The 25,703-nt window shown below is 47.8% G+C and overlaps 1 protein-coding gene and 1 long non-coding RNA gene across 2 annotated transcripts in view; one reads left to right on the forward strand and one right to left on the reverse strand.

Moving 5' to 3' along the window:
- The window catches only part of LOC112408739 (transmembrane protein 132D), a 651,963-nt gene that overhangs the window by 613,168 nt on the left and 13,092 nt on the right, over positions 1-25,703 (forward strand). Inside the window, exon 6 of the mRNA XM_024758481.1 lies at positions 25,146-25,351. Coding sequence (XP_024614249.1) covers positions 25,146-25,351 — 206 coding nt within the window. The remainder of the gene's footprint in view (positions 1-25,145; positions 25,352-25,703) is intronic.
- The window catches only part of LOC112408742 (uncharacterized), a 9,700-nt gene continuing 6,183 nt past the window's right edge, over positions 22,187-25,703 (reverse strand). The window contains exons 4-5 of the long non-coding RNA XR_003004996.1: positions 24,620-25,684; positions 22,187-24,466 (exon numbers count right to left, since the gene is read on the reverse strand). This is a non-coding gene — a long non-coding RNA (uncharacterized LOC112408742). The remainder of the gene's footprint in view (positions 24,467-24,619; positions 25,685-25,703) is intronic.

The raw sequence follows: 25,703 nt of genomic DNA on the forward strand, positions 1-25,703 counted from the left end.
TCCCACTGGCACCATTGTTCTCAGAAGACAGTGCTCACAACTCCTCGCATTGTCTCTCCTGTCCAGTTGATCAATCTTTAACCAATAGTCAACACACCCTGAAGTGTCATATATTACTCCCATTCAAAAGTTTAATACTTTTTTTTTTTTTTTTTTTGCGGTACGCGGGCCTCTCACTGTTGTGGCCTCTCCCGTTGCGGAGCACAGGCTCCGGACACGCAGGCTCAGCGGCCATGGCTCACGGGCCCAGCCGCTCCGCAGCATGTGGGACTTTCCTGGACTGGGGCACGAACCCGTGTCCCCTGCATCGGCAGGCGGACTCTCAACCACTGCGCCACCAGGGAAGCCCAAAAAGTTTAATACTTTGGAATTCAACAAATTTTACAGATGAGATTTAAATATTGATTATAAACATAATCAATTATAAATTTCCAAGCATTCAATTAAAATCACAAGTTTAATATATCAGATCTTCATAAATGCTTTAAGCTCGGCAGAACACACAGTAAACAAAGAATATAAAACCAACCCACTGAACCACACAGAAACGATATAAATGAAAACTGACACCACGGTTGTAAATCTGCCCGTCTCTAGTTCATGTGATTATTTCTTCGGGGGCATCTGATGTTCTTCACTCATGCAGAAGATCAAGGTCACCATCGGCTGAGGTTGAAGACGTACGTGCAGGTGACGGGCTCTGTCTTCGGAGCAGGAGACGTGGGGGCACCTTCCAAGGTGCACCACAAATCCGTGACTAGTGGGACACGGTTTGTGTCATACGTACATTCTGTCCACTTATGAGAAAATGTCCAGTTTATTGCTTCCGGCTAGTCTTACCTTTAAACAATCTTGTCATTTCCATGAAAATGGTGCTTGTTTTGAGTCTTTAGAGCGCGGCCCCAAAGAAGCCTATTTCTCAGTAATTTGTCCTAGGTTATGCCTGGTCTCTTTCAATTAAGTCTAAAGACAGTTGTCAATTGAGTTCCCTAAACGACCACATTTTTTTCCTATCGACACCCCTCAAAGAGGCCTTCCTTGATCACTCAGTCAAAACCAGGGCTCACCATCAGGCCCTTTAAATCCCCAAAGTGCTCTTGTTCATTTATTTTTTCACTTTGTGCACCTCCTGCCCCACCCCCTATTTTAAACTGTAATCTCCAAAAGCACCAAGACCTTTTCTGTCTAATTCACAATCGTGTCCCCAAATACTAGAACAGGGCTTGACATCAAAAGTGCTGAATTCAGTGGTTGAGAGTCCACCTGCCGATGCAGGGGACGCGGGTTCGTGCCCCGGTCTGGGAAGATCCCACGTGCCGCGGAGCGGCTGGGCCCGTGAGCCATGGCCGCTGAGCCTGTGCACCCGGAGCCTGTGCTCTGCAACGGGAGGGGCCACAACAGTGAGAGGCCCGCGTACCGCAAAAAAAAATGTGCTCAATTGACATTTGTTGGCTGAATGAATGATTTCCCATCTAATCGTGTTGGCCATTGAACCTGATAAGGAACATAAACACCAATGGCATCAACCTTCTTGTGGCTTTCATAGTTTTACTGATACCAGTGACAAACTTGTTTAAAGCCAAGTTATTTCCATCTCTCTATTTTTATATATTTCTAAGTAAGATCTGCAAGACCATCAGTGTGAGGTGCAGTGCTAAAAATCAAGGCAGAAGTCGGGGCTTTGCAATATTATTCATAAAAGCCAAAACCTGGAAGCAGCCCGGATGTCCAGTGAGTGGTGAATGGATGAACAAATTGTGTTATACACGTACGAGGGCGTGCTTCTTAGCCATCAAAAGGAGTGAAGGAATCTCAAAAACATGATATGCTACATGAACGAAGTAAACATAAATTCCATACTGTAGGATTCCAGTTGTATGAAATACTGGGGGGAAAAAAACCCGATAACTACAGAAAGTAAATGAGAGGTCACCTGCGGTCAGGAGTGTGGGAAGGGAATCCCATGAGAAGGGGCGTGAGGACGCTCACAGGGTGAGGGGTTGTTCCGTATCTTGATTGTGACGATTGTATGCAAATACCAAAATCCATCAAAACTGTGCTTAATATTGTTGAATATTATTGTTACGTGAATAATATCCTAATAAAAAAGAGGGACAAGTTCATGGCAGGTTTGAAAAACGCATGTATTTCTACAGACTTTGAAGGACACTAAAATAAGTGCATACAGCCTTTGGAAGGACCAGTTGTTTATTTGACCAGGCAACAGTTCTGCGGCAGAGACAAGATTTCCAATGTGTTTTTATGTCATTATTTACCAGTGGCAAGTGGAATCAGTCGGGTACATAGGCTTCCTTTCTCTCCCTCTGTCCTTACCCCTTTGGGTCTTCTCTGTGACCAAGGCGGGCGTTCAGCAAGATTCCACTCTGTGACTGAACCGCGAGTTGACAGCTGGTATCTAATTGGTTAGGTGGCCATTCTAGCCATGGAAGTCGAAGATTCTGAAAACCAGCACTGCAAGTAACAGCAACTCAAAAGCCATTCAGACCTCCCAACACAGACACACACACACACACACACACACACACACACACACTCTGCAGGCCTGACTCAGCTCAGGGCGACTGTGTAACCAGCACAAGGGTGTGGACTCAACGTGAAAGAGGTCCCCAGGCACTCGGACCTTTGTTAGCAAAAATAGTGGTGCTTGGAACACACACACACACACACACACACACACACACACACCCCCACACACACACACACACCCCTTCTTTGGAGCCAGAAACTCTACTGGAAAGAGAAAAACTTTGAGAGTCATGCCAAGCCATCATGTGCTCCAGGCAACATCAAATTTCCTCCTGCTGGATCTCGGAGAATTGATAATTTTTTTCCCTCTCTGTTTTTCTAACTATAAACTGGGACTCAGCTTTCCTGCTCCCTGCAGGCTTCAACTAATATTGCAAAAAAAAAAAAAAAAGTCAGTGTTTGGGTGAGGGGAGGATTTTAATGTGCTCTTACTAAAATAGTCAGGGCTGCTGTTTCCAACTCTAAAAGTCCGCGTCCAAGGCTGAGTCTGGGCGCAACCATTTGTCATCAGAATGAAGGTGGGGGTCATTGGTGTGGGTGCTACAGTTAGAGACACAGCAGAGGCTGGAAGAACGGGCTTCCCATCACAATATTTCATGGTTTCCAGCCTCTGTGTTGGTGAACAGTGGCAATGTGAGAAGATTCTGTTTGTCAACGTGTTTCTGCGGTTTGTTTTTATGGCTGGTTCAAAGATCACAAAGTTCCAGCCTGCTTTCTTGAAGCACTTTTCTTCTCCTATATCCCTAAAATAAATAAATATCGTGATGCCAGCTTTGTATGCTAAGTCAGAGGCTGCCAGTTCGAGGTGCTTGGGTCACGTGCAGCCAATACACACATTGTGTTTGGCCTTAAAGTTTTAGAACAGTGGCCAAGATTTTAAAATCTGGAATTGTCACATTAGAAGTTATATTAAAATGGGATTTATAGCTTCTCTTAGAGAATGAAATAACTGGTAGCTGACCCCCTTTTTCACAAGGCAACAGTGAGATAATCTAACAGCTGCTCTTCTTCTGCCTGGGAGGGAGCTTTCTAGTTCACATTTAACTCATTTATTTATGTTATTTATTATTTATATTATGGTATATACCCTCTGGAGCCATTTGACTTTGGTGACCCCCAAATTTGACTAAAAATTTTACAAAAAAAAGTTTAGAAACTAGCATGCCTTAAACAGAAGGAAGCTGTATTTGTGTTTGGGGATCAGTCAGGATCCCACATTGCTAAAAATAACAAGGATCTGACAGTAGTAACATACACAAAAACAAAATTCTATTTTTGTGATTGGACTTGTGACAAGGAGTCCACAGGTTGGAGTCCAGAGCTGTTGTAGCTGCTCAGCAATGCTAACAGGGAGCCAGCCTCTCTCTTTCGTTTTGTGGCACCATCTTTAGCAGGTTGGTTTTCTTACTCAGGTTTGTGGCCTCATGGTTGCAAGGTGGCTGCCTCACCTCCAGCCACGGGTCTACATTCCAAACAGGACAAAGAATGAAACCAAAAGGAGTACAAACTATATCAGGAAAGTAAAATATTCCCAGAACACTTTAGCTTATTTCCTATTGTCCAAAAGGTATCACATAGCCAGGCACCTTCAAGGGAATTTAGAAAAGTAGACACATTGCAGCACTGAACACTGTATGGGCAGAAAGGGGTGAATATCAGATTCGAGGAAGGGTGAATATAATATGGGACATACAGTCACTAAGACTTGGATTCAAGGTCTAACTTAACCACTTACTACCAGGTTACTTAGTCTCCCTGACCCGCAGTTTCTAACTTGGTAAATGGAGGTAGTGATAGTACCTCTCATATCAGATTTTCGTGAGAGTTAATGAGTTCGTGACTATGAAGGAATTCACACAGTACCTGGCACAGGGTTGGTGATGATGATGATTGGTTTTCATTTAGAACTTATACATGGAAGCTCTAGAACTTTCTTTTTTAATTTTTATTTTATGTTGAAGTAGAGTTGATTAACAATGTTGTGTTAGTTTCAGGTGTACAGCACAGTGACTCAGTTACACATACACATGTATCTATTCTTTTTCAAATTCGAATAGAGTTTTGAAGTGGTGCTAATGTCCCCCGAGACAGGCACACCACTGTCCCCCAAACTGCGTAACTTCAGTTGAATCATGAGTAATACCAGACATATCCAAATCGGGGGGCATTTTCTCAAATAACTGAATGATACTCCCTGAACTGTCAAGATCGTGAGTGATCAGAAAAGACCGAGGAACTCTCCTCAGTCTCTGATCTCTCCATCCTGGCTGGTCTTTCCTACCTGTGTTCACATAATTTCCTCTTACCCCCAGCAAGCTTTCCCCATGGCAATGGGAGCACGGTCACGAGAAATTCATGTATTTCTTCCATCGTGGAGACCCATGACCAGAGAGGATGAAAGAATGCCTCTTCGTAGACTTTCCTTTGAAGCAAAATACCAGGGCAGGACTCTGATTGGTCCAGCTTGGGTTGAGGGCACATCCTTGGACAGATCACTGTAGCCAGGTGCTGTGTTGGGTCCAGCCAAGACCTGTGCCAATTGCGGGATGAGGTCTATCCCAGAAGTGGGATAATCAAAGGAATGGCCGTGAGAGGAATCATTTAGGTCTTTGCTTAAGTGCCCAACGTCACCCCATAACGAGTGGTTACAGTGGGCTGGTCTGTCCACCATCAAAGATCAGACCATTAACCACAGACCACCTTTTTCTGACCTGCTGAGCCCAGAGTCTCCCTCAGTCCTTGGAAATATGCCTTGTAAGGGCCAAGAACACAATCCTGTATCTCGTGTAACAGTGAAGAACCCAAGCTAGGAGGTGGGCGGCCTAGGCTTGAAATAGGACTCCATCAGTTACTTACTGAATACCACGGACAAGCTATCCTCTTGGAGTTTCACTTTTCTAACTATTAAATGGGAATAATAATACAAATTACCTCACACATTGGTCACATGGCCTCTATGAGATAATGTGCATAGGGTCCTTGGAACAGTGTCTGGCAAAGAATAAAGGCTCTAAATCATTTTCAACCCCTGTCTGTGTCAGGGAAAAGAATTACCTTGAGCTAAAACTGTTGTCAGAAGGAGGAAACGGAGCCAGTCCTGAATCACAAGGTGGGCAGAGGGAGAGTAACAAGCCATGCCCCCGCTAGCGTTCCAGGCTGTTTGTCTCTGTCTGTGTACTTGATGAGAACAAACGTTTCAAGACTGGCTGGAGAAAGGGCAGTGTCATACGTAACTCTGTTGTTAGTAGTTTGAGTTTTCAGAACTCTTTCTCTGGCAAGTGACCAAAACCCAACTCAAACTAATTTAATATACACAATACTGTGTTGGTTCCTATAACTTGAAAATCCTATGAGCTTCAGGTACTGCTGGATCCAGCAGCTCAAGAGATGTCCCGAGGACCTGCCTCTCTCCATCTCTTGGCTCTACTTCCCTAAGTACCAGGTTTGTTTTCAGGCAGGCTCTTCCATTAGGTGGCAAACCAACAGCTCTAAGTTTAGCTTCTCCCAGCTTAGTAAACCTGGAGGAAATACATACCTTGCCTGTATTCCCATAGCTCCAACAACTGCTGTGGATAGAACTTTTATCGGCCAGTTGCACTTTCAGCTAACTGAAGACTGCAAGGAAACGAGATGCTCTACTCAGCGAGTCCTGAGTCACGTGCCCACGTGGAGATGGAGGGTCCACCTCACTTCAGTGTTATCCCAAGGAGCAGGCTTGGAGGCCTGGGGAGAGTGACGCAGGGAAGGAGGAAAGCCACCAGAGAGCTGTGGGCCACAGGGCTCAGTCCTGCTCAGGACCCTCGGGAGGCATGCAGAGGGCACCTGAGAATCGTCTGCTCAGGACACCACGAGGGGGAGTAATCCCCTACCAGCTCCCCTCCCCCACCGGTCCAGGGGCGACCAGGACCCTTAGCGCCCTTGCGCTTCAAGTATGCATGTGCATCCCTGTGGCCAGCAGGAGGCGGCCAGCTGCCCTGACTGGCCCAGGACTGCCCCACTTTGAGTGGGGTGCTGTTCCATCCTGGGCAACTAGGGATGGTTGGTCACCCCCATGAACAGGTTCCTCCAGGTGTCAGCGTGGCAGTCGGAGACAGTCTTCTGGGCTACGCCTTGTAGATGCTGCAGGAGGAACCATCACAGGTGAGCGCGTATGAGACAAGACACAGGAGGTGTCCGGCACAGAATGCCAGTCATCTTCACCCTTCCTTTTGATCAGCCAGACATCTTCATTCAGAAAATTAGATACACCGATTAAGCAAAGATCTGTTTTGCTGTGGTTGAATTAGTTGCTTCTTTCTTGGCTTGAGGGAGTGTTTCTGTGGCCTTCTGCTTTCAACCTGGCCAAAACTCTAGGGTAATATAGGAGCGTTTTCAGAAGCCCCAGTATTTAGCAAATGCCTGGAGCATAGCTTGTTTACATATTCTCGAATGGTCGACTTTCTTGGGCATTTGGCTTATTTGCTGTCATTTGTATACGAGTAAGGACAAACATTTGGCCCCTGGGAAAGCTTCCGGACCTGCCGGAAGCCTCAGGCCCTGGGCAAGTCTCCCCACGTCTGATGACTGTTGAATCTCAGCCGCTGTCATGAAGTGAGCCTCAGGTGTTCCGGGGTTGTTTGGCTTTGGGGCCTGTGAGGCATTTGGCGTGAGGGGGCGGGAAAGGTTTGTCTGTGCGTTGTTCCACACCACGACTTAGTCTTTCTTTAAAAGATCCTAAGGTGAGGAGAAAAAGCACTCTTTAGATGTGAGTGATTAGAAATATCAAAAACTGAATCAAGGAAATGTGTGCTTTGGTACCTTTAGTGTGATAGGACAGCCTGGAGGCAAATGTGTTCATTCATGTTATGAGTCCCTCTCTCTCGGCCTCTGTGATTGATGTGGGCATTTCTGTCGGTCCTTGATGCCAAATGTTTTTCCTCTAAACGTTTCCCTGAAGCCATTGAGTTCGTTTGGACTGCATCCCTCCGATGTCATCTCCGACTGCAGGGCGTCCCACACCCCGAATCACCGCAGCTGTGCTATCCTCTTCATGACTCTTGGCATCTCAGTGTCCCAGTCTGTTAGCGCTCATGACACGTCCTTTCATGGAGACCTTAGCCCTCTCTTGTAACTGCCTGATGCTAATAAGAGAAAAGCTCTTTGTTACATTTAAAATTTTAGTGTTACTAAGATAGAAAAAAACTCTCGGTGCTAGTTCATTTTATCAGACTCTTGAAAAATGTATTGAAGTAGAACGCTGTGTTAATTCAAGGAATGCTAATTCAATCCCTAATATAAATTCCTGCCAAATGTGTACGTATTTTCATGTAGTTATTCCCTTACCATTCACCCACCATCCCGTAGTGCTTTCGTATTTTTGTTCTTCAATTAGGCATATTCCTTAGATACCAATGGGATGCTTGCAGCCTTGAGTGGGCTCACGTACACGAGATCTTATCTACGCTAATTAAACTAAGATAGAAGAAACCCACTGTAGCATTCCTCTCCGCTTCTGACATCTGTCCCTTCCTTATATACATTCAAGTGCTCTGGGAACTCTGCTGGAGGAGAGGTCTGGGGGCCAGAAACTGCAAACAAGGTCTTGCTGGAAAATGAAAAAATGGAGATAAGAGAGAGAAAGCCATGTCCCCAAGGTCTCAAAACCACCCAAAGATTTTTTTTTTTATTGAAGTAGAGTTGATTTACAAAGTTGTGTTAGTTTCAGGTGTACAGAAAAGTGATTCAGCTATACATACGTATAAATCTATTCTTTTGCGTATTCTTTTCCATTATAGGTTATTACAAGATGTTGAAAAGAGTTCCCTGTGCTATACAGTAGGTCCTTGTTTATCTGTTTTATATAGAGTAGTTTGTATCTGCTAATCCCAAGTTCTTAATTTATCCCTGCCCCCTCTTTCCCCTTTGATCACCATAAATTTGTTTTCTATGTCTGTGACTCTGTTTCTGTTTTGTAAAGAAGTTCATTTGTATCGTTGTCTTAGATTCCACATAGAAGTCACATTGCATGGTATCTGTCTTTCTCTGTCTGACTCACTCAGTATGATCATCTCTGGGTCCATCCTCGTTGCCGTAAGTGGCATTATTTCATTCTTTTTTATGACTGAGTGCGGAGGTTTTTAATTGGCTCTGGAATGCCACTGATATTTATGTGAATATGGATACATAGATATAAACATAGAGAGCGATTATAGATATTATCATCAGTGCATTTCAATATTCTGTCTGTACGTCTGGCCTGGGCTAATTTTAAAGCCCATGTACTTCTCGCTTCACATTGAGCAAAAGTAAAGGGAAATTTATTAAGAAGCACGCGATGCTCCGAGCTCCCCTTATCTCACAGAGAGGCATGCTTGGGTCAGGCACGGCTGGGCAAGCAGGGCATATCCTCCAGAAGGTGGCCTGGCCCTGTGCGCTGTGTAAATTAGCAAGAGATTGGGAGGGGCAAGGAATGCCGTGTTGATGATGTTTTGAGAGGAAGTTTCTGGCCAGGGAGAGGGCCGCGTCTCATCGCTGTGAGCTCAGGTGGTCCGTGGATGAACCCAGACCCACATATGCTCTGCTACACGTCCTCAGTGAGCCAGGCACAGAAATCAAGGGTAAGCATCTATTGATAGAAAGGCTTATAGTAACGCAACGTTGACACATCCTCCAAACACATTTTTATTGTATTTTACAAAAGTGTTAGTCTGTGCCAGATGGAAATTAAAGAAAAATAAATAGTTTTCTCCGTCACACAGAGATTAAGGAGCCCTGAGCTGGAAGAATTGTGTTCTTATGTTGGCATAACTCAGACCCACTGAGCTAGTTTCTTGCTAAATTCTGGAAGGATGGAGGGGATGAGTTTCCAGGATGTGGTGCTCAACTGCTTGGATACAATTTCTGTTAGGAGATAGTATCCCAGAAGAGTGCCTACTGGTGGGTCTAGATTTTTCTAACGTCAACATACATAATCCCTCTAGAAACGAGCACACTTCCAGGAAGACGTCCCATTATTTCTGAGCCGGGTCGCATCATGGCTCTGTGGGAACTGACAGAAGAGCATGAAGCACCATTACTAACCATCAGTCATCTCCCCCCAACCCCCCGTCCCAGGCTTATTCGGATGTACTTCATGCCGAAGGTAAACGGTCCATTCTCCTCTCGTCTTCCTCTTGGGATTAGTTACAGCTGCGGCCACTTCATTGTAATGGGCTGGGGAAATGTAATTACATCAGTAGCTCAGCAGAAACTGAGTTTATCCGCCAAGAAAGAAGAGGAAGTGCTGGGGATGAAACACAGGTCTGTCCGGAATTGAGCAAATTCATCCAAGAAAAATGAGGGCGTGCACGCATCATCAAAAGTTGTACACAACTTACATCACTTAGCAGGATCATCTCTAGGTCCATCCACGGTGCTGCAAATGGCATTATTTCCATCTTTCTTATGGCTGAGTCAGGCAGAGAAAGACAAATACCATGTGACATCACTTATCCATGGAATCTAAAAAAAGAAGATACAAATGAACTTCTTTACAAAACAGAAACAGACTCACAGACATAGAAGGCAAACTTATGGCTACCAAAGGGGAAAGGGCATGGGGAGGGATAAATTAGGGGGTTGGGATAAACATAGACACACTACTATATATAAAATAGATAAAGAACAGGGACCTACTGTAGAGCACAGGGAACTATACTTAATGCTTTTTAATAACCTATATGAGGAAAGAATCTGAAAAAGAATAGATATATGCATATATTATATATATGTATAACTGAATCACTTTGCTGTACACCTGAAACTAACACAACACTGTAAATCAGCTACACTTCAATAATAATTTTTTTAATTAAGAAAAAAAGCTGTGTTCGAGGACGTCCACAGCAGCGTCACGTGTGATTGCCCAAAGCTGGACATGAGCCAGGAGGATAGGTAAACGTAGAGCCGTGGGTTCGCACGATGAAATACCGCTCTCACACAAAAAAAAAAAAGAAAAAGAAAGAAAGAAATGAAACGCTACTCAACGAGAGCAGTGAGCACGGACACAGTTCACAAGCCTAAAGGTGAGCTAATGAAGCCGGAAAGAAGAGAGGACATATGCAATAACATTTCTCCTCTATGGAGTGTTCTAGAACGCATGAAACTAGTCCATAGGAAGAAAAGCCAAAATAAGGGTTAATGGGTGGGGGGATGAGGGATACTGCGGGAGGGCTGCGGGCGGTGTGGAGTTGGGAGGGCTGTACAGGTGTACAGACGTGCAAGCAGCCACCAAGTCGTGCAGTTAACATGCGTGCACATTTGGGTAGTAAGTTACAAGTCAACTTGTTTCAGAAACAGAAGTACGTGTGCCTACAGGTGAGACTTGCGAGGTCCGGGGCCTGGGTGCAACTGGCCCTCCTGGGGCCAGGTGAGCACCATGGACAACCCCTCCGTCCGTCCTTATTTTTCATGACCTTGGCACCCTTGAAGAGTCCCGGTCAGATGTGTTGTAGCGTGTTTCCCGATTTCGGTCTGTCTGATATTTTCTCCTGATTAGATGGAGGTTATGCTTTTCTGACAAACACAGCCCAAAAGTGATGTGATGGGATATCAGTGTGGTTTCTTCCCCGGCGGTGTTCACTTTGATGACATGGCAGGTGTCTCCACTGTGAAGTTACTTCTTCCCCTTTGCAGTTAATCTCGGGGTGGCACCCTGCTACCATGCATGCTTCTCCTCAGACGTTCACGCTCTGACATTAGCATTCACCTGGGGACGTCGCGTTCAGCCCTTTTGCTCCCCACGGCCCACGTCTCACCAAGTAGCCGAAGTGGCTTCTTAAACACGTAAATCAGGCCCATGCACAAAGCATTTTAATGGCCTTTCGCACTGCTTTTTCTAAAATCTAACCTCCTCACCTTAACCGTGTATGATCTGGCCCTGCCAACCTCCACTCACCCACGTTGCTTCTCTCCCTTGGGCTTTGGCCATCATGTCCTGCACTTGTTTTATTTCTCCAAGATCTCATGGTCATTTCTACTGTCTGACTGTTACGCTTGCTTTTTCCTCTTCCTAAATACCCTCAGCTCATGTCCTCTCATGGTTGACCCATGACTTAAGACTCAGGTCTCAGTTAAAATATCGCCTTCTTCCCCTGTCTCCATTCCCCTCCCTCATCCCTCTGTAGCCTAGCAGTGGTTCTGTTTCATTTTCTCAATCCCACCGTGATCTGAATGTGTGTCTTTGCCCCCGACGATGCCATCAGCTTCTTGAAATCAGACACTTAATCTCTACCAGCCCCTGCTTTTTTTTTTTTAATTGAAGTAGAGTTGATTTACAGTGTTGTGTCAGTTTCAGGTGTACAGCAAAGTGATTCAGATATATATATTCTTTTTCAGATTCTTCTCCATTATGGTTGATCACAGGGTAGTGAATATAGTTCCCTGGGCTATGCAGCAGGACATTCATTGTTGTCTATTTTATATATAGTCGTGTGTATCTACTAATCCCAAACTCCTAATTTATCCCTCCCCCACCCCCTTTCCCCTTTGGTAACATAAGTTTGTTCGCTATGTCTGTGGGTCTGTTTCTGTTTCATCGCTAAGTTCATTTGTGTCATATTTTAGATTCCACATATAAGTGATCTCATGATATTTGTCTTTCTCTTTCTGAGTCACTTCACTTAGTATGATCATCTCTAGGTCCATCCATGTAGCTGCAAATGGCATTATTTCGTTCTTTTTTATGGCTGAGTAATATTCCATTGTATGTATGTACCACACCTTCTTTATCCATTCCTCTGTTGATGGACACTTAGGTCGCTTCCAGGTCTTGGCTATTGTGAATAGTGCTGCAGTGAACACTGGGGTCCAGCTATCTTCTTGAATTATAGTTTTGTCTGGATATATGTCTAGGAGTGGGATATGGCAACTCAAAAGTATGGCTTTGATTCTTAGACTCTTGAATATTAGAAACCTGAAATGGACTGAGAAGGATTTAGAACTACCCACAAGCTAGAGTTTTTAAGGAAAAAGCACCAAACGTAGAATGTTGGCCGTCATGTTTTCTAAAAAAATAAGAAAATATATACTTAAATGCTTGTACATGCACAGAACCTTCTGGAAGGAGGCACAAGAGACTGATGACGACAGTTACTTTCAGGGTGGGGAGCTGGGAGAGCACAGGCTGGGAGGGGGCGGGGCTCACATTGCACTACACATGCTTCTTCCTGTTCTGTTTGACTTTAAACCATGAGCCTGTATCAACTTCTGATTCTTATACTGAAAAATAATTAACAGTTGAGAAGAAAATCTCCAGTGAGGTGTTCAGACTTGAAAAGCCAATCTAAAACGTTTACAACATATGACCAAGCTTGATGAGTTTTAAAAACTCATTGAGAGGAAACCTGTACTTATTGACAGAAGTATTTCTTTGCATGGCCATGCAGTCTGAGATCAGACTGTCATTTCAGAGCTGACTGGTGTGTTCTGGGTTGGAGTCCAAGGCTCAAGTATAGGAGAGAGCCTGAAAGTGCAGCCCCAGGAGCCGGGATACTTAGATTCCCGACAGCTGTGACCTGGCCCATTTGCTGCCTTGGTTTCCTCTCTCAAAAACATAGTCATGATAACAATACTTACCTCACTGAGTTATTATAAAGATGAAATAAAATACGAAAAGCACTTAGAACAGTCTGGAGTATAGACAATACTATAATAAACACTGGGGGGGTTGAACCAGTTTTGATATTTATTAATAACTAAAGCTCATAGTCTCCATTCTTTCTTAGTGAAGTAGAGTTGATTTACAACGTTCTGTTAGTTTCTGGTGTACAGCAAAGTGATTCAGTTATACATACGTATACGTATTTTTTCAGATTCTTTTCCATTGTGGTTTATTACAGGATATTGAATATAGCTTCCTGTGCTATAGAGTAGGTCCTTATTGTTTATCTGTTTTATATATAGCGGTGTGTATCTGTTAACCCCAAACTCCTGATTTATTCCTCTCCTATCCCTTTTCCCCTTTGGTAACCATACGTTTGTTTTCTATGTCTGTGAGTCTCTTTCTCTTTCATCGCTAAGTTCGTTTGTGCCATATTTTAGATTCCACCTATAAGTGCTATCATATGGTATTTGTCTTTCTCTGTCCGACTTACTTCACTTCGTATGATCACCTCTAGGTCCATCCACGTTACTGCAAATGGCATTATTTCATCTTCTTGAGTTCACTCTTGGTGAAACTTCTACGTTGTACCTTCTGTGATTCTTGACCAAAGCATAATGATGTGTGTCCACCATCGCAGTATCATACAGAGGGACTTCAGTGCCCTAAAAATCCTCTGTGCTCTGCCTGTTCACCCCTCCCTCCCTCCTTCCTAGCCCCTGATCTCTTTCCTGCCTCCAGAGTTGTGCCTTTTCCCAGAATGCCGTAGCGTTGGAATCATACAGTGTGCAGTCTTTTCAGATCGGCTTCTTTCACGTGGCAACGTGCTTTTAAGGTTCCTCCACGCCTTCGCCTGGCTTGATAGCTCATTTCTTTTGAGCACTGAATACTCCTGTGTCTGGATGGACCACAGTTTATTCATCCATTCACCTGCTGAAGGACATCCTGGTTGCTTCCAAGTTTTGGCAATTATGAATAAAACTGCTAAAAACATTTCACGCAGACATATGTTTTCCAGCTCATTTGGGTAAATACCAAGGAGCACAATTGCCGGATCCTATTGTGAGAAGATGCTCAGCTTTGTAAGACACTGCCAGACTGTCTTCCAGGGCGGCTCTGTACCATTTTGTATTCCCACCAGCAGTGAAGGAGAGTATCCCTCTTCTGCATCCTCGCCAGCATTTGGTGGTGTTCATGTTCTGGATTTTAGTCATTCTGACGGTTGTGTGGCGGTATCTCGTTGTTTTAATTCGCGGTTCCCTCGCGGCATATGGAACACCTCTGCATGTGCTTGTTTGCCATCTGTGTACCTTCTTGGGTGAGGTATCTGTTTAGATCTTTCACCCATTTTATTTTGCTTTTCTTATTGTTAAGTTTTAAGAATGCTTTGTATATTTTGGACGCCAGCCCTTCTCAGATGCATGCAGATATTTTCTCCCAGGCTGTGGCTTGTCTAAACGTTAGCTGTGATTACTATCATTCTCCATCAGTCATGTAAATTTAGATTTGCAGTATCCTTGTGCCTTTCTTGCTAAGAAATGACAAGGGTTGGTTAGCTGCTCCTTTACCCAAGAAGAATTTTTTATCATTTTATTTTTGGTTGGCGTGTCGTTGATTTACAATGTTGTGCTTGTCTCAGGTGTACAGCAAAGTGACTCAGCCATTGTGTGTGTGTGTGTGTGTGTGTGTGTGTGTGTGTATTCCTTTTCAGATTCTTTTCCATTACAGGCTATTACAAGGTACTGAGTGTAGTTCCCTGTGCCATATGGCAGGTCCTTGTTGGTTATCTATTTTATATATAGGAGTGAGTATCTGCTAACCCCAAACTCCTAATTTATCCCCTTCTCACCCCTTTTCCATCTGGCAACCATGTTTGTTTTCTATGTCTGTGCGTCTATCTCTGTTTTGTAAATTCGTTCCTTTGCATCATTTTTTAAGTGAGAAGCGACAGCATGTTATCTCCATCTCTGTGCCAAGCCCTCGGGCTTAGCATGACCCGTCAGATCTCCTAACTGATCCAGCCTCTCGTGCACTCGCCTGCCCGGGGTGCACCAGAGGAAGGCTCTGTGGTTGAGGACAGATCTGGGGTCTCACTGGATAAGGGATTCCCTGTGAGAGACCTTGCTGGAGATAGGAGTTCCACGTGGTGTCTGCCAAGAGGCAGGGAGGGCGAACTTCTCTGCAGGTGGCCTGGAGAAGCATTTTCACTGCAAAATTCAGTCAAAAGCCAAAGAAATCTGTGCCGGATGTTTCTGCATAAGGTTGCTACCCTGCTTCTTTTGTTCCGTTTGGGAAGGGAAACCGGGGGACCCTAAGATGGTTTGCTTACACCCTCCTCCATGCCTTCAAAAAGAGTGTGTCCAGCCAAGGGGAGGTGTGGCTGCCCTCACCTGCCATCTGCTGGGCCCCCTTCACCAAAGCCTGCAGCCAGTCCTGCCAGGAAGTAGCAGGAACTCATCCAGGTAACCTCATGTGCCACCTCGGTGCTTGCGATGTGGCTGTCCTGGGCGCGAGCTTCCACCAGCCTGGGGTCAGCGCTCAGCCTTCCTGACGGCCAGGGTGCCTGCAGACTCCTGGTGTCCATCCAGCAGACTCGCTATTCCTGACTCATGTTTCCACTTCCCATCTATCATGTCTCTACTATGCTTGCATACGTGTTTTCTCTTTCATACAGTCTGAGTGTTACTTATTAATAGAAAAGGAATGTGTTCTGGCCTCACCTCTCTTTAGTAAGTGATTTCCAGCCAATTCTCTTGAGTTCCATGATGCCCAGGTGTGGGTGACCCCGATTTTCGTCACCATCCTCACCCTTCTAGATGTCCAAGACCCAACCACTCGTCCATGGATTCCATCACATCCTAGAGTCTTGATTAAGGAGACTGTCCCATCTTTCCAACTCCAGGGAACTGAAAGGCAGTGAAACGCAGGGTCAAGGAGGAGAGTCGTGTTGCATGAGACCAAGGAACCCAGCAGGAGCCAAACCACGTCGGACCTGGCGGCTCATGTGAAGAATCTACTATATTACCCTGAAGCAGTGGAGAACCTTGGATGAGTTTTTAGAATAGTGTCCAGAGAGTCACGTGGTAGTAATATATGTTTGCATCTTTAAAGAATGCCCTGTGCACTTTTGTACAAGTAAAAGTGGGGCGCACGTAAACTCTGTGACCCACGTATGTACCCACAGAAAAGCCTATGACTGTTCACCCAACGACATGTGTATGATGGTTCATGGCAGCACTATGTGTCAGAGCCCCAAACTGGAAACCCCCACATGTCCACAGATGAGAGAACGGATACGCAAACTGTGGTGTGTCACACCATGAGAAGGAATGAACCACATAACTCAGTCTCACAAACACAAGTACAGGGGATGTGATCCCATTGATACCAAAGGCTTAAAACGGAAGACGAAGCAGAGATATCAGGAAAGAGGTTAACCCTTACTCAGGTCGGGGGTGGGGCTAGGACTGGAAGGGCATGAGGGGCTTCCCGTGTGAACCACGGTGCTCTGCCTCTGGAACTGGGTTCAGGTTACGCGTTTGTTCGCTGTGAAATGTCATTGAGCAGAACAGTCATGATGTGTACACCTATCTGTAGGTAATAAAAAGTTAAACAGAAAATAAGTCATAATAAGATTATTTAAATAATAAAGGGAGGAAGGAAGGAAGGAAGGAGGGAGAGAAAGAAGGAGGGATGGATGGATGGATGGATGGAAGGAAGGATGGATGGATGGATGGATGGATGGATGGATGGATGGATGGTTGGATGGATGGATGGATGGTTGGATGGATGGAAGGATGGATGGATGGATGGATGGATGGTTGGATGGATGGATGGATGGTTGGACGGATGGTTGGATGGTTGGATGGATGGAAGGATGGAGGATGGATGGAAGGATGGATGGATGGATGGATGGAAGTATGGATGGATGGATGGATGGAAGGATGGATGGATGGAAGGATGGATGGATGGATGGATAGATGGATGGATGGTTGAATGGATGGATGGATGGAAGGATGGATGGATGGATGGATGGATGGATGGATGGATGGATGGATGGATGGTTGAATGGATGGATGGATGGATGGATTGATGGATGGATGGATGGATGGATGGATGGATGGACTGAGGGAGAGAGGGAGGGAGGGATGGATGCATGGAGGGAGGGAGGGGGTGGTGTCAGAAATGTAGCAGTCATTTCCAGCCGTGGCACTGCCACCCCACCACCTCCACCAAACAAAAGGTGCTGCAGGGGCACCCCCTGAACTGCTGATCCAGGACCCCTGTACCACCAGTAACGTCACTTACGGCGGTGGTGAATAAACATGTTACGTAGGTAACGCTGCGTCGACACAGGCGTCATCGGGCTGCATTGGCGATGCGCGTTTCAGGTGGCATTTACGTCAGCCTCGTAAGGACTGCTGTCCAGCATTGCTGGGCATTAGGCAGCGAATCCTACGGCACAAAGCAGCCAGGAAAGCTGGGCTCTTGTTGAAGGATTGACAGGGACAAGGGGCTTCATGACCAGTTCTCACTCACCTTAGAAGATGCAATCAAAGCCAGAGCCTTTCAGAACAGACGGGTGGGTTTCATCTTTGGAAGAAGCTACTCAGATCAGCCCGTTCTTTGTGGAATGAGAAGGTAATAGAACTACCCCTTCTCTGGGCGTGGGACGTCCTCCTGTCAGGAGCTCTGAACTGTCAGTGTAAATGAGAATCAGCCGTGGCGTCCGTCAAAATGGAGATTCACTGGCTTAATCGGGAGGTCTCGCCTGGGAGGTCTCGCCTAGGAGGTCCGCTCGTTTTCTGGAGCTGCCCGTAACAAATTACCACAAACTGGGTCACTCCATTCACTCTCTCGCAGTTCTGGAGGCCTGAATCCCAAAGTCAGGGCATGGGCAGGGCCGCGCTCTCTCTGGGGGCTCTAGGGGAGGAGGCTTCCTGCCTCTTCCAGCTACTGGGGGCTCCAGGCATCCTCTGGCCACATCCTTCCAACCTCTGCCTCTGGCATCACTGGCCTTCTTCCCTCAGTCTCTGTGTGTCCTTTTCTGTCTCTTACAGGGACACTCTCATTGGATTTAGAATCCACCCTAATCGAGTCTGACCGCATCTTAACTAATTCCACGTGCAAAGACCCTATTTCCAAGTAAGGTCACAATCTGAGGTGCTGGGTAGACAGGAATCTGGGGGGATTCAATCCACTATTGTAGGTCTGCAGAAGATCTTGGAGTCTGCCTTTGTTAGATTTTATTCTTCTTTGGCAATATTCCACATGGTTTCAACTAACAGTGAAATGCAGTCAGTCCTTATCTTGCGTAGCACCCTGTTAATAGAAACTCAACCATCAGAACCATGACCTTGGTCCATGACCACTCAAGGGGAGGAACCTGCTGGCATGAACCATTCTCCACTAACACAAGACAAATCGAGGGCTGCCTGGAGGAAAGGACATACTAAGAAGCTCGTGTCATAGGTGGTGCTATAGACTGAGGGGTCTGTGTCCCTCCAGAACCCGTACGCTGAAACCTGGTGCCCAATGTGATGGTGGCAGGAGGTGGGTCTTTTGAGAGGTGATTAGGTGAGGATGCAGCCCTCACTTTGGGATTAGTGTCCTTTATAAATGAGACCCAGAGAGCTCCCTCACGCCTTCCACCCTGTGAGGACAAAAGGAAGACATCCGTCTATGCAGCAGGTAGCGGGTACCAGATCTGATGGAGCCATTATCTTGTCCTTCCAGCCCCCAGAAATGTCAGAAATAAATGTCTGCTGTTTGTAAGCCACCCCATTTGGTCATTTATTTTTTAATAGCAGCCTGAGCTGACTAAGACAGGTGAGTTCTGCAGAAACAGATGCTGAGCTGGAATTTGGGGCCAAGATGTCTCGGGTCGTTTTTTATTTTTCTTTGTTGGCCTATCTGCTCAGCATGTAAGGTCTTACAGTTCCCCCACCAGGGATCGAACCTGTGCCCCCTGAAATGGAAGCGCAGAGTCTTAACCACTGGAACGCCAGGGGAGTCCCAAGATGTCTCTTAGGGATCAAGCCCTGTGAAGAGAAAGAGGGAGAGCGTCAGGCAGGGGGAGAAATCGGGCCACAGCAGGGGCTCTGTCCCCTGCCGGCTGAACTGCTGGGCGGTGCTGCCTCCTCTCTCATGCACCTGGCGTGACCTGCTACAGGGAGGTGACCTATGCAGCTCAGGCAGAGCCCCAAGGGGAGACAGAGAGGGCTGGGTGCTGACTGCAGTCCATCCCGAAGGAGCGTCTGGGCGATGGCCCTCGAGGCCTCCCAGCCGCCCCCCACCCCCTGACCATGGCTCGGGCCTCCTAATCTGCCCCCACCCTCTGTGGGTTTCACTGCTTCCTTACATGTCCTCCTGGAGCTTTTATTCAAACATGAAGATGCTGTTACTTCCTCCTGCTCTGTGGGCTGCTATAGGCTGGGTCCTCAGGACTCTTTCCAAGGCAGAGAAACCCCTTCCTTGCTCTGCCACGGAGAGACCCCGGGGGTCTGAAAACCACGGAAATGCCTTCTCTCACAGTCCAGAGGCCAGGAGGCTGCAGACATGCTCCGTCTGGGGGCTCCAGGGGAGAAGCTGCTCCAGCTGCTTGTAGCAGCCGGCATTCGTTGGCTTGTGGCCACGCCACTCCAGCGTCTGCCTCATCTGCTTCTCTGCACATAGGCCACTGTTCGTCTGTGTCCATCCTCCTCGGCCTCTCCCGCCTATGGACACTGGGATTGCATTCAGGGCCCGTAATCCAGGATGCTCTCATCTCACAACCTTGCATTTAGTTACATCCACAAAGACCCTTTTTCCATAGAAGGTGACATTTACAGGTTCCAGGGATCAGGGCCTGAAATCTTTGGGAGCCATCATTCAGCCTTCCACAAGACGGGGTTCAGGAGACCCTGCTCCCCCAGGCAGGCTCTGGAGTTTGAGAGGTGCTGCAGAGGTTATCCTAAGATGTGCTCATACAGCCCGTGTCTGGCCACAGACTGCCCCAGGGATGAGCAGGGGCGGGGAGACCCCCCACTGCCAGGCATCTCCAGTGAGGCCAGGGCAGTCAGAGGAAGCCCTTCAAAGTCTCTCCCCGTCCCTCTCTCCTTCTCTTCCTTTGCTGCTTCCTCTGGACCGCCTTGAAAGTCTTTGGAAGCAACAAGAGACCAGGAGAGCCAGCAAGGCAGTGGCAGCCATAACTCGCAGCATCCGGGCTGAGTCACAAGCATCACCAAAAAGGAAAGACCTCTGATGCCTCCTAGGCTGGAGTCCCGTCCGTGCAAGGACGGCAACAGGCAGGTCCCAGCGGTACCGCAGGCTCACAGCCGCGCTTTTTTCACGAGCATCCGTCCCCCCACCAGGCAGGTGTCACGCCCCCAAACTGCCCAGCACACAGGCTGAGTAGACCCCAGTTGCTTACCTGCAAAGTCTTACCCCCAGGAGCCCTCAGTCTTTATATTCTCCTTAAATTCCTCTGCAGCTTCACGCACACCGTCCTCCAGGGCGCAGCCTGAAAGGCCCCACGTGTCTCCTCCCTGACTTTAACGTTTGCTGTGCAGTTTTAATCACGAGAAAGTCATTAGCCGGAGGCGGGGAGGTCCCACACCCTGGCATTCAGGGATGAGGCGTGAGTAGCCTGTTTAAGACGAAGACCTCTGGCCCCTGGCGCAGGCCCCAATTCCATTCTTGGCTTGTTTTGAGTTTGCAAGAATTAGGATTCTCTCAGCCACCATCTGATAATCTTATCTGTCTTCATGGATCTCATCCACCCAGCCCTAGCCTACTCCATCCGTTAATTTGGTGCGTTTTTTTTTTTTTTAATTATTTTGTTGAAGTATGAAACAACGCCATTTGCAGCAACGTGGATGGACTTAGAGATGGTCATACTTAAGTAAGTCGGACAGAGAGAGACAGACTTAAATTCCTCTGCAGCTTCACGCACACCGTCCTCCAGGGCGCAGCCTGAAAGGCCCCACGTGTCTCCTCCCTGACTTTAACGTTTGCTGTGCAGTTTTAATCACGAGAAAGTCATTAGCCGGAGGCGGGGAGGTCCCACACCCTGGCATTCAGGGATGAGGCGTGAGTAGCCTGTTTAAGACGAAGACCTCTGGCCCCTGGCGCAGGCCCCAATTCCATTCTTGGCTTGTTTTGAGTTTGCAAGAATTAGGATTCTCTCAGCCACCATCTGATAATCTTATCTGTCTTCATGGATCTCATCCACCCAGCCCTAGCCTACTCCATCCGTTAATTTGGTGCGTTTTTTTTTTTTTTAATTATTTTGTTGAAGTATGAAACAACGCCATTTGCAGCAACGTGGATGGACTTAGAGATGGTCATACTTAAGTAAGTCGGACAGAGAGAGACAGACATCATGATATCACTTATAGGTGAGATCTAAAATATGGCACCAATGAACTTATCTACGAAACAGAAACAGACTCACAGACCTAGAGAACAGACTTGTCGTCCTCTTTTTATTAAAATATATTATTGTTATCAATCAGATTATGCCCAGGCATGTTGCAGTGGTCTGCATAAGCTCCATCGATGCGATGTGACAAATAGTCTGAAATACCCGTGACTTCAAACAAGACGTGCACCTGCCACCCATGCCGCCTGTCCCTTGTGGCTTTGTGGGGGGCTGTCCCTGTCACAGACTCTCGGAGCCCAGGCTGGAGGGGCAGTCACCACCTCCTCCCCCGCCGGGCCCCAAGCTGGAGGGACGGGGACCTCTGGAAGGCCCCTCATGGGAAATTAAAATGTTCCCACAGGAGTTGACCCGTGTCGGTTCCACTCAGCTCATCGTCGACAGGTGAGTGAGACAGGTGAGCCAGAAGGACAGTCCCACCACGCCACCAAGGAAGGACCAGGTGTGGTTGGCAAACAGTTTTAGTGATGCTTCCACGCGCAGAGCGAGGACAGGGGCCGGGCACGGAAAACCAGAGGGGCCGGGGGCAGAGATTTACAAACCTCCCATCAAATGGGGGTGCTGTTCTTATTACTTGATGTAAACACACACACACACACACACACACACACAATCTCTACCTCAGTGCTCCATCCCTCCGACCCAGCACTGCCCTTCCAAGTCCGGGGCATCAGCTGCCCCCACACGTGTCTGCTAAGAGCAACTGCTTGGGTGTCAAGCCCTGCTTTCCCTCTGCTTACCTTCCTCAGCCCTTTTACCCGTGTCTAGCCCCAACTTTTTCTTATCTCCTCAAGGAAAAAACACAGAGTTTTAAAATCAAAACAACAAAACATGAAGACTAGCACACCAGGCACCTGCACCTCTCATCCACAGGGGTTAGGGGAGGGGCTTCTACCCACGATGATCTCCACGTGTCTTTTCTTAGAACCCCTGGTTTGGCAAAGAGGGCCCGGAAAATTAAGGTCATGAAACAGCTTCTTTTTCTGAAACCAAGTCTTGTCAGTATTTCCTCTCTCTCTCTCTTTCTCTCTCTCTCTCTGTCAGCTTATCTGTGGCAATTCAGCCTGATTCAGACTTGAAAGGGGTAAAAAGAGAAAAGCCTAGATTCAAGACTCGCCAGCCCTGAAGAGGAAAGGGCCGTGGCCAGGACACAAGTTACAGCAGAGCCCCGTGGGCTGGTTCCATTCTGCCTTTCATCAGATTTAAGTACTTCCGCTATAGGAGGGTCACCAGCTCCAGCTCAGAAATGGACCCGGGCCCGTGCTTCCCTCCGAGTCACTGACCGTCCCCTGGATGCTAAGCCTGCCAGTGCCCCCACGTGTGTGCTGTGCCCTTGTTCCCTCACCGGGACGATCAAAGGGGCCGTCATTAGCAATTCTTTCTAAGATGTTTGAACAACCTAGTGATTTCTGCTTTGCTTTTCTTCACACCCCTCCAAGTGCTGGAGGGAAGGCCCGCATCCTTTAAAAAACAACAGACTGCGAGAGAGCATCCGGGCAAGAGTGATACCCATGCCGGAGGCGGGGCAGCTGGGGCAGACTTGGGTTGAGTCTGGTCTTTTCCACTTCCCAGCTGTGCGTCCTTGGGAAATGGTACCTAATGTCTTGGACCTCAGGTTGACTTCCCGTGAACTGACAGTAACGGCACCCACGTCCTGGGTCCTCGTGACCACTAACTGGGACCACACCTGGGATGGGTTCAGCTGCTCGGCCGGGCACGTATTACGTGCTCAATAAACCAGGGGCCTTGCTCCTGCCCATCTTCCCTCCAAACTCAACCAGCCAAGCCCCAGAGCCAGGAAGGAGCCCTCGTGGCCTCTGCCTATCCTCCTCTCCCTCTCTGTGGCCGTCTCCTGCTGGGACAAATGACCACAAGCCCGGTGGCTTAAAACCACACACATTAGGGACTTACCTGGCGGTCCAGTGGTTAGGACTCTGCGCTTCCACCGCAGGGGGCGCGGGTTCAATCCCTGGTCAGGGAACTAAGATCCCACAAGCTGTGCAGTGTGGTCAAAAAAAAAAAAAAAAAAAGTGACTTGAAAACCACACACGTTTATTCTCTCGCAGTTCTGGGGGCAGAAGTCCTTCATCAGCTTCACAAGATATCGGCAGGGCCGCACCGCCCCCAGAGGCTCTAGGAGAGAATGATTCCCAGCCTCTTCCAGCTTCTAGAGACGCCTTCCTTGGCCCTGGTCTGCATCCTCAAAGCCGGCCGTGTAGCATCTTGCTTTGGTGACACATGTCCTTCCTCTGTCACGGTGGTCGAATGTCCCTCTGTTCCTCTCCTATAAAGGCACTCGGACTACGTTTAGGGCCCACCTGGGTAATCTAGGGTAATCTGCACATCTCCAGACCCTTAATCACACCCGCAAAGTCCTTTTTGCCAAATAAGGTAACGTACCAGTTCCGAGGATCAGAACCTGGTATCTCTGGGGGCCGTCTTCATGCTACCACACAACCCCAAAGCTTTGCCCCAAGTCTTGGTTAGGATGAGCACAAGCTCCCCTGGGGAGCTGGGAGACAAAGACAAGGGGACAAGGTCTTTTCTTTGAACCTGGCTTTTCCGTCACGCGTGGGCAGAGGGGAGCAGCCTGGTAGACCAGCACAAGCTGAGATCATGGATTCCACAGCCAGACCCCAGGGCTGTATCTCGGGGGCACAGTCAAGCTCCTTTAACTCTCAGCCTCCTCATCTGGAATATGGGACTGATGGGAATGCTCGTCTCGGGGTCGTTCTGAGGATGAAATGAGCTGACGTGGGCCTGGATTAACGTGTCTGGATTCTCTGGAAAGCAGAGCCTGAGCCACGGACTGGAGGGCGGTGGGTGCATCTGGGGACTGATTCCGGGACGTGGAGGCGGGAGTGGGGGGCAGGACAGGACACCTAAATGGAAGAGACGGGAAATGAATTACTGAGCTAGTTACCACGGTGGGCAGGTGGGGAGAATCCCACTGAGAGGCTCCCAGGAACCGTGAGGAATATATCTCGGAATCTGCCCGCACAGCGAAGATGGGAGCTTGTCCGCACATGACTTACTGAGGATGTTCTCTGGGGACATCCGTCTGGGAGTGAGGGAGGCCGGATGCAGAAAGGGGACAAGCTGAGCGGGGATGGTTTCAGATGAAATCGAGCCTCGGCTGATCCCCAGAGGAGCTCCGGGTCATGAACTATACACACGGTTCGTCCCTCCTTGAGGCAAACCAGGAAGTCATCATCGGGCAAAAAGGTGGGCTGAGCGGTACAGAGCACCCGGGCAATTCTGCAGGTTCGGCTCCAGCGCCTAAGGGCAGTCTGTCAGAGGAGGTAGAGCACGGATTCTCAACAGAGCAGCTGCAGCAGGTGGGGGCGAAGAGCTCCCAGGAGAGGTGGATGGGCCCCGCGGCCTCTGTCATCACAGCCTCTGCTGTCTCGGAAAGCAAAGTCCAGTGTCCACGTTAGGACCAACTCCTCGTGACTGTGACCCCAGGAGAGTCACGGCACTGCTTTCCTCCTCTGCTTTCTCTTGCTCTTGCTTTGGGATGTGACAAAACCTCATACGTCGCCCACCCTTCTCTCCTCCTAGGTTTCCGACAGATGTGACTACGTCTTTGTCAACGGGAAGGAGATGAAGGGCAAGGTGAATGTGGTGGTGAACTTCACGTACCAGCACTTGACCAGTCCTCTGGAGATGATGGTGTGGGTGCCCCGTCTGCCGCTGCAGATCGAGGTCTCGGACACCGAGCTCAACCAGATCAAGGGCTGGAGAGTCCCCATTGTCTCCAACAAGAGGTGGGTGTGCAGGTCAGGTGCCATAGCAGAAACACAAGTCAAGTGCGCTTGGGCTGAAGACGGAAATTTACAGGGTAGCCGATTTCAGGCATGTCTGGTTCCAGGGGTCCATTGGTACCCTAAGGACTGGGTCTCTCTCCACCTCCTGGCTCCTGCTTGCTTTGTGTTGGCTTCATCATCCATCAGACTTTTCTCATGAGGTTCCAGACTTTCACTCTACCTTCTCCGTGACTGTGCAGGGAGTACATCCTCTTTTGCTCAATAGCTCATGCAAGAATCCTGGAGTTAAGTGTTATCCTCACTTGGGTTGTATGTCCATTCCTGATCCAATCACTGTAGAGGAGGAGGAGGA

Source organism: Neophocaena asiaeorientalis, unplaced genomic scaffold, assembly GCF_003031525.2.
Source record: "Neophocaena asiaeorientalis asiaeorientalis breed wild unplaced genomic scaffold, Neophocaena_asiaeorientalis_V1.1 scaffold77, whole genome shotgun sequence".
In the NCBI taxonomy this organism is placed as follows: Eukaryota; Metazoa; Chordata; class Mammalia; order Artiodactyla; family Phocoenidae; genus Neophocaena; species Neophocaena asiaeorientalis.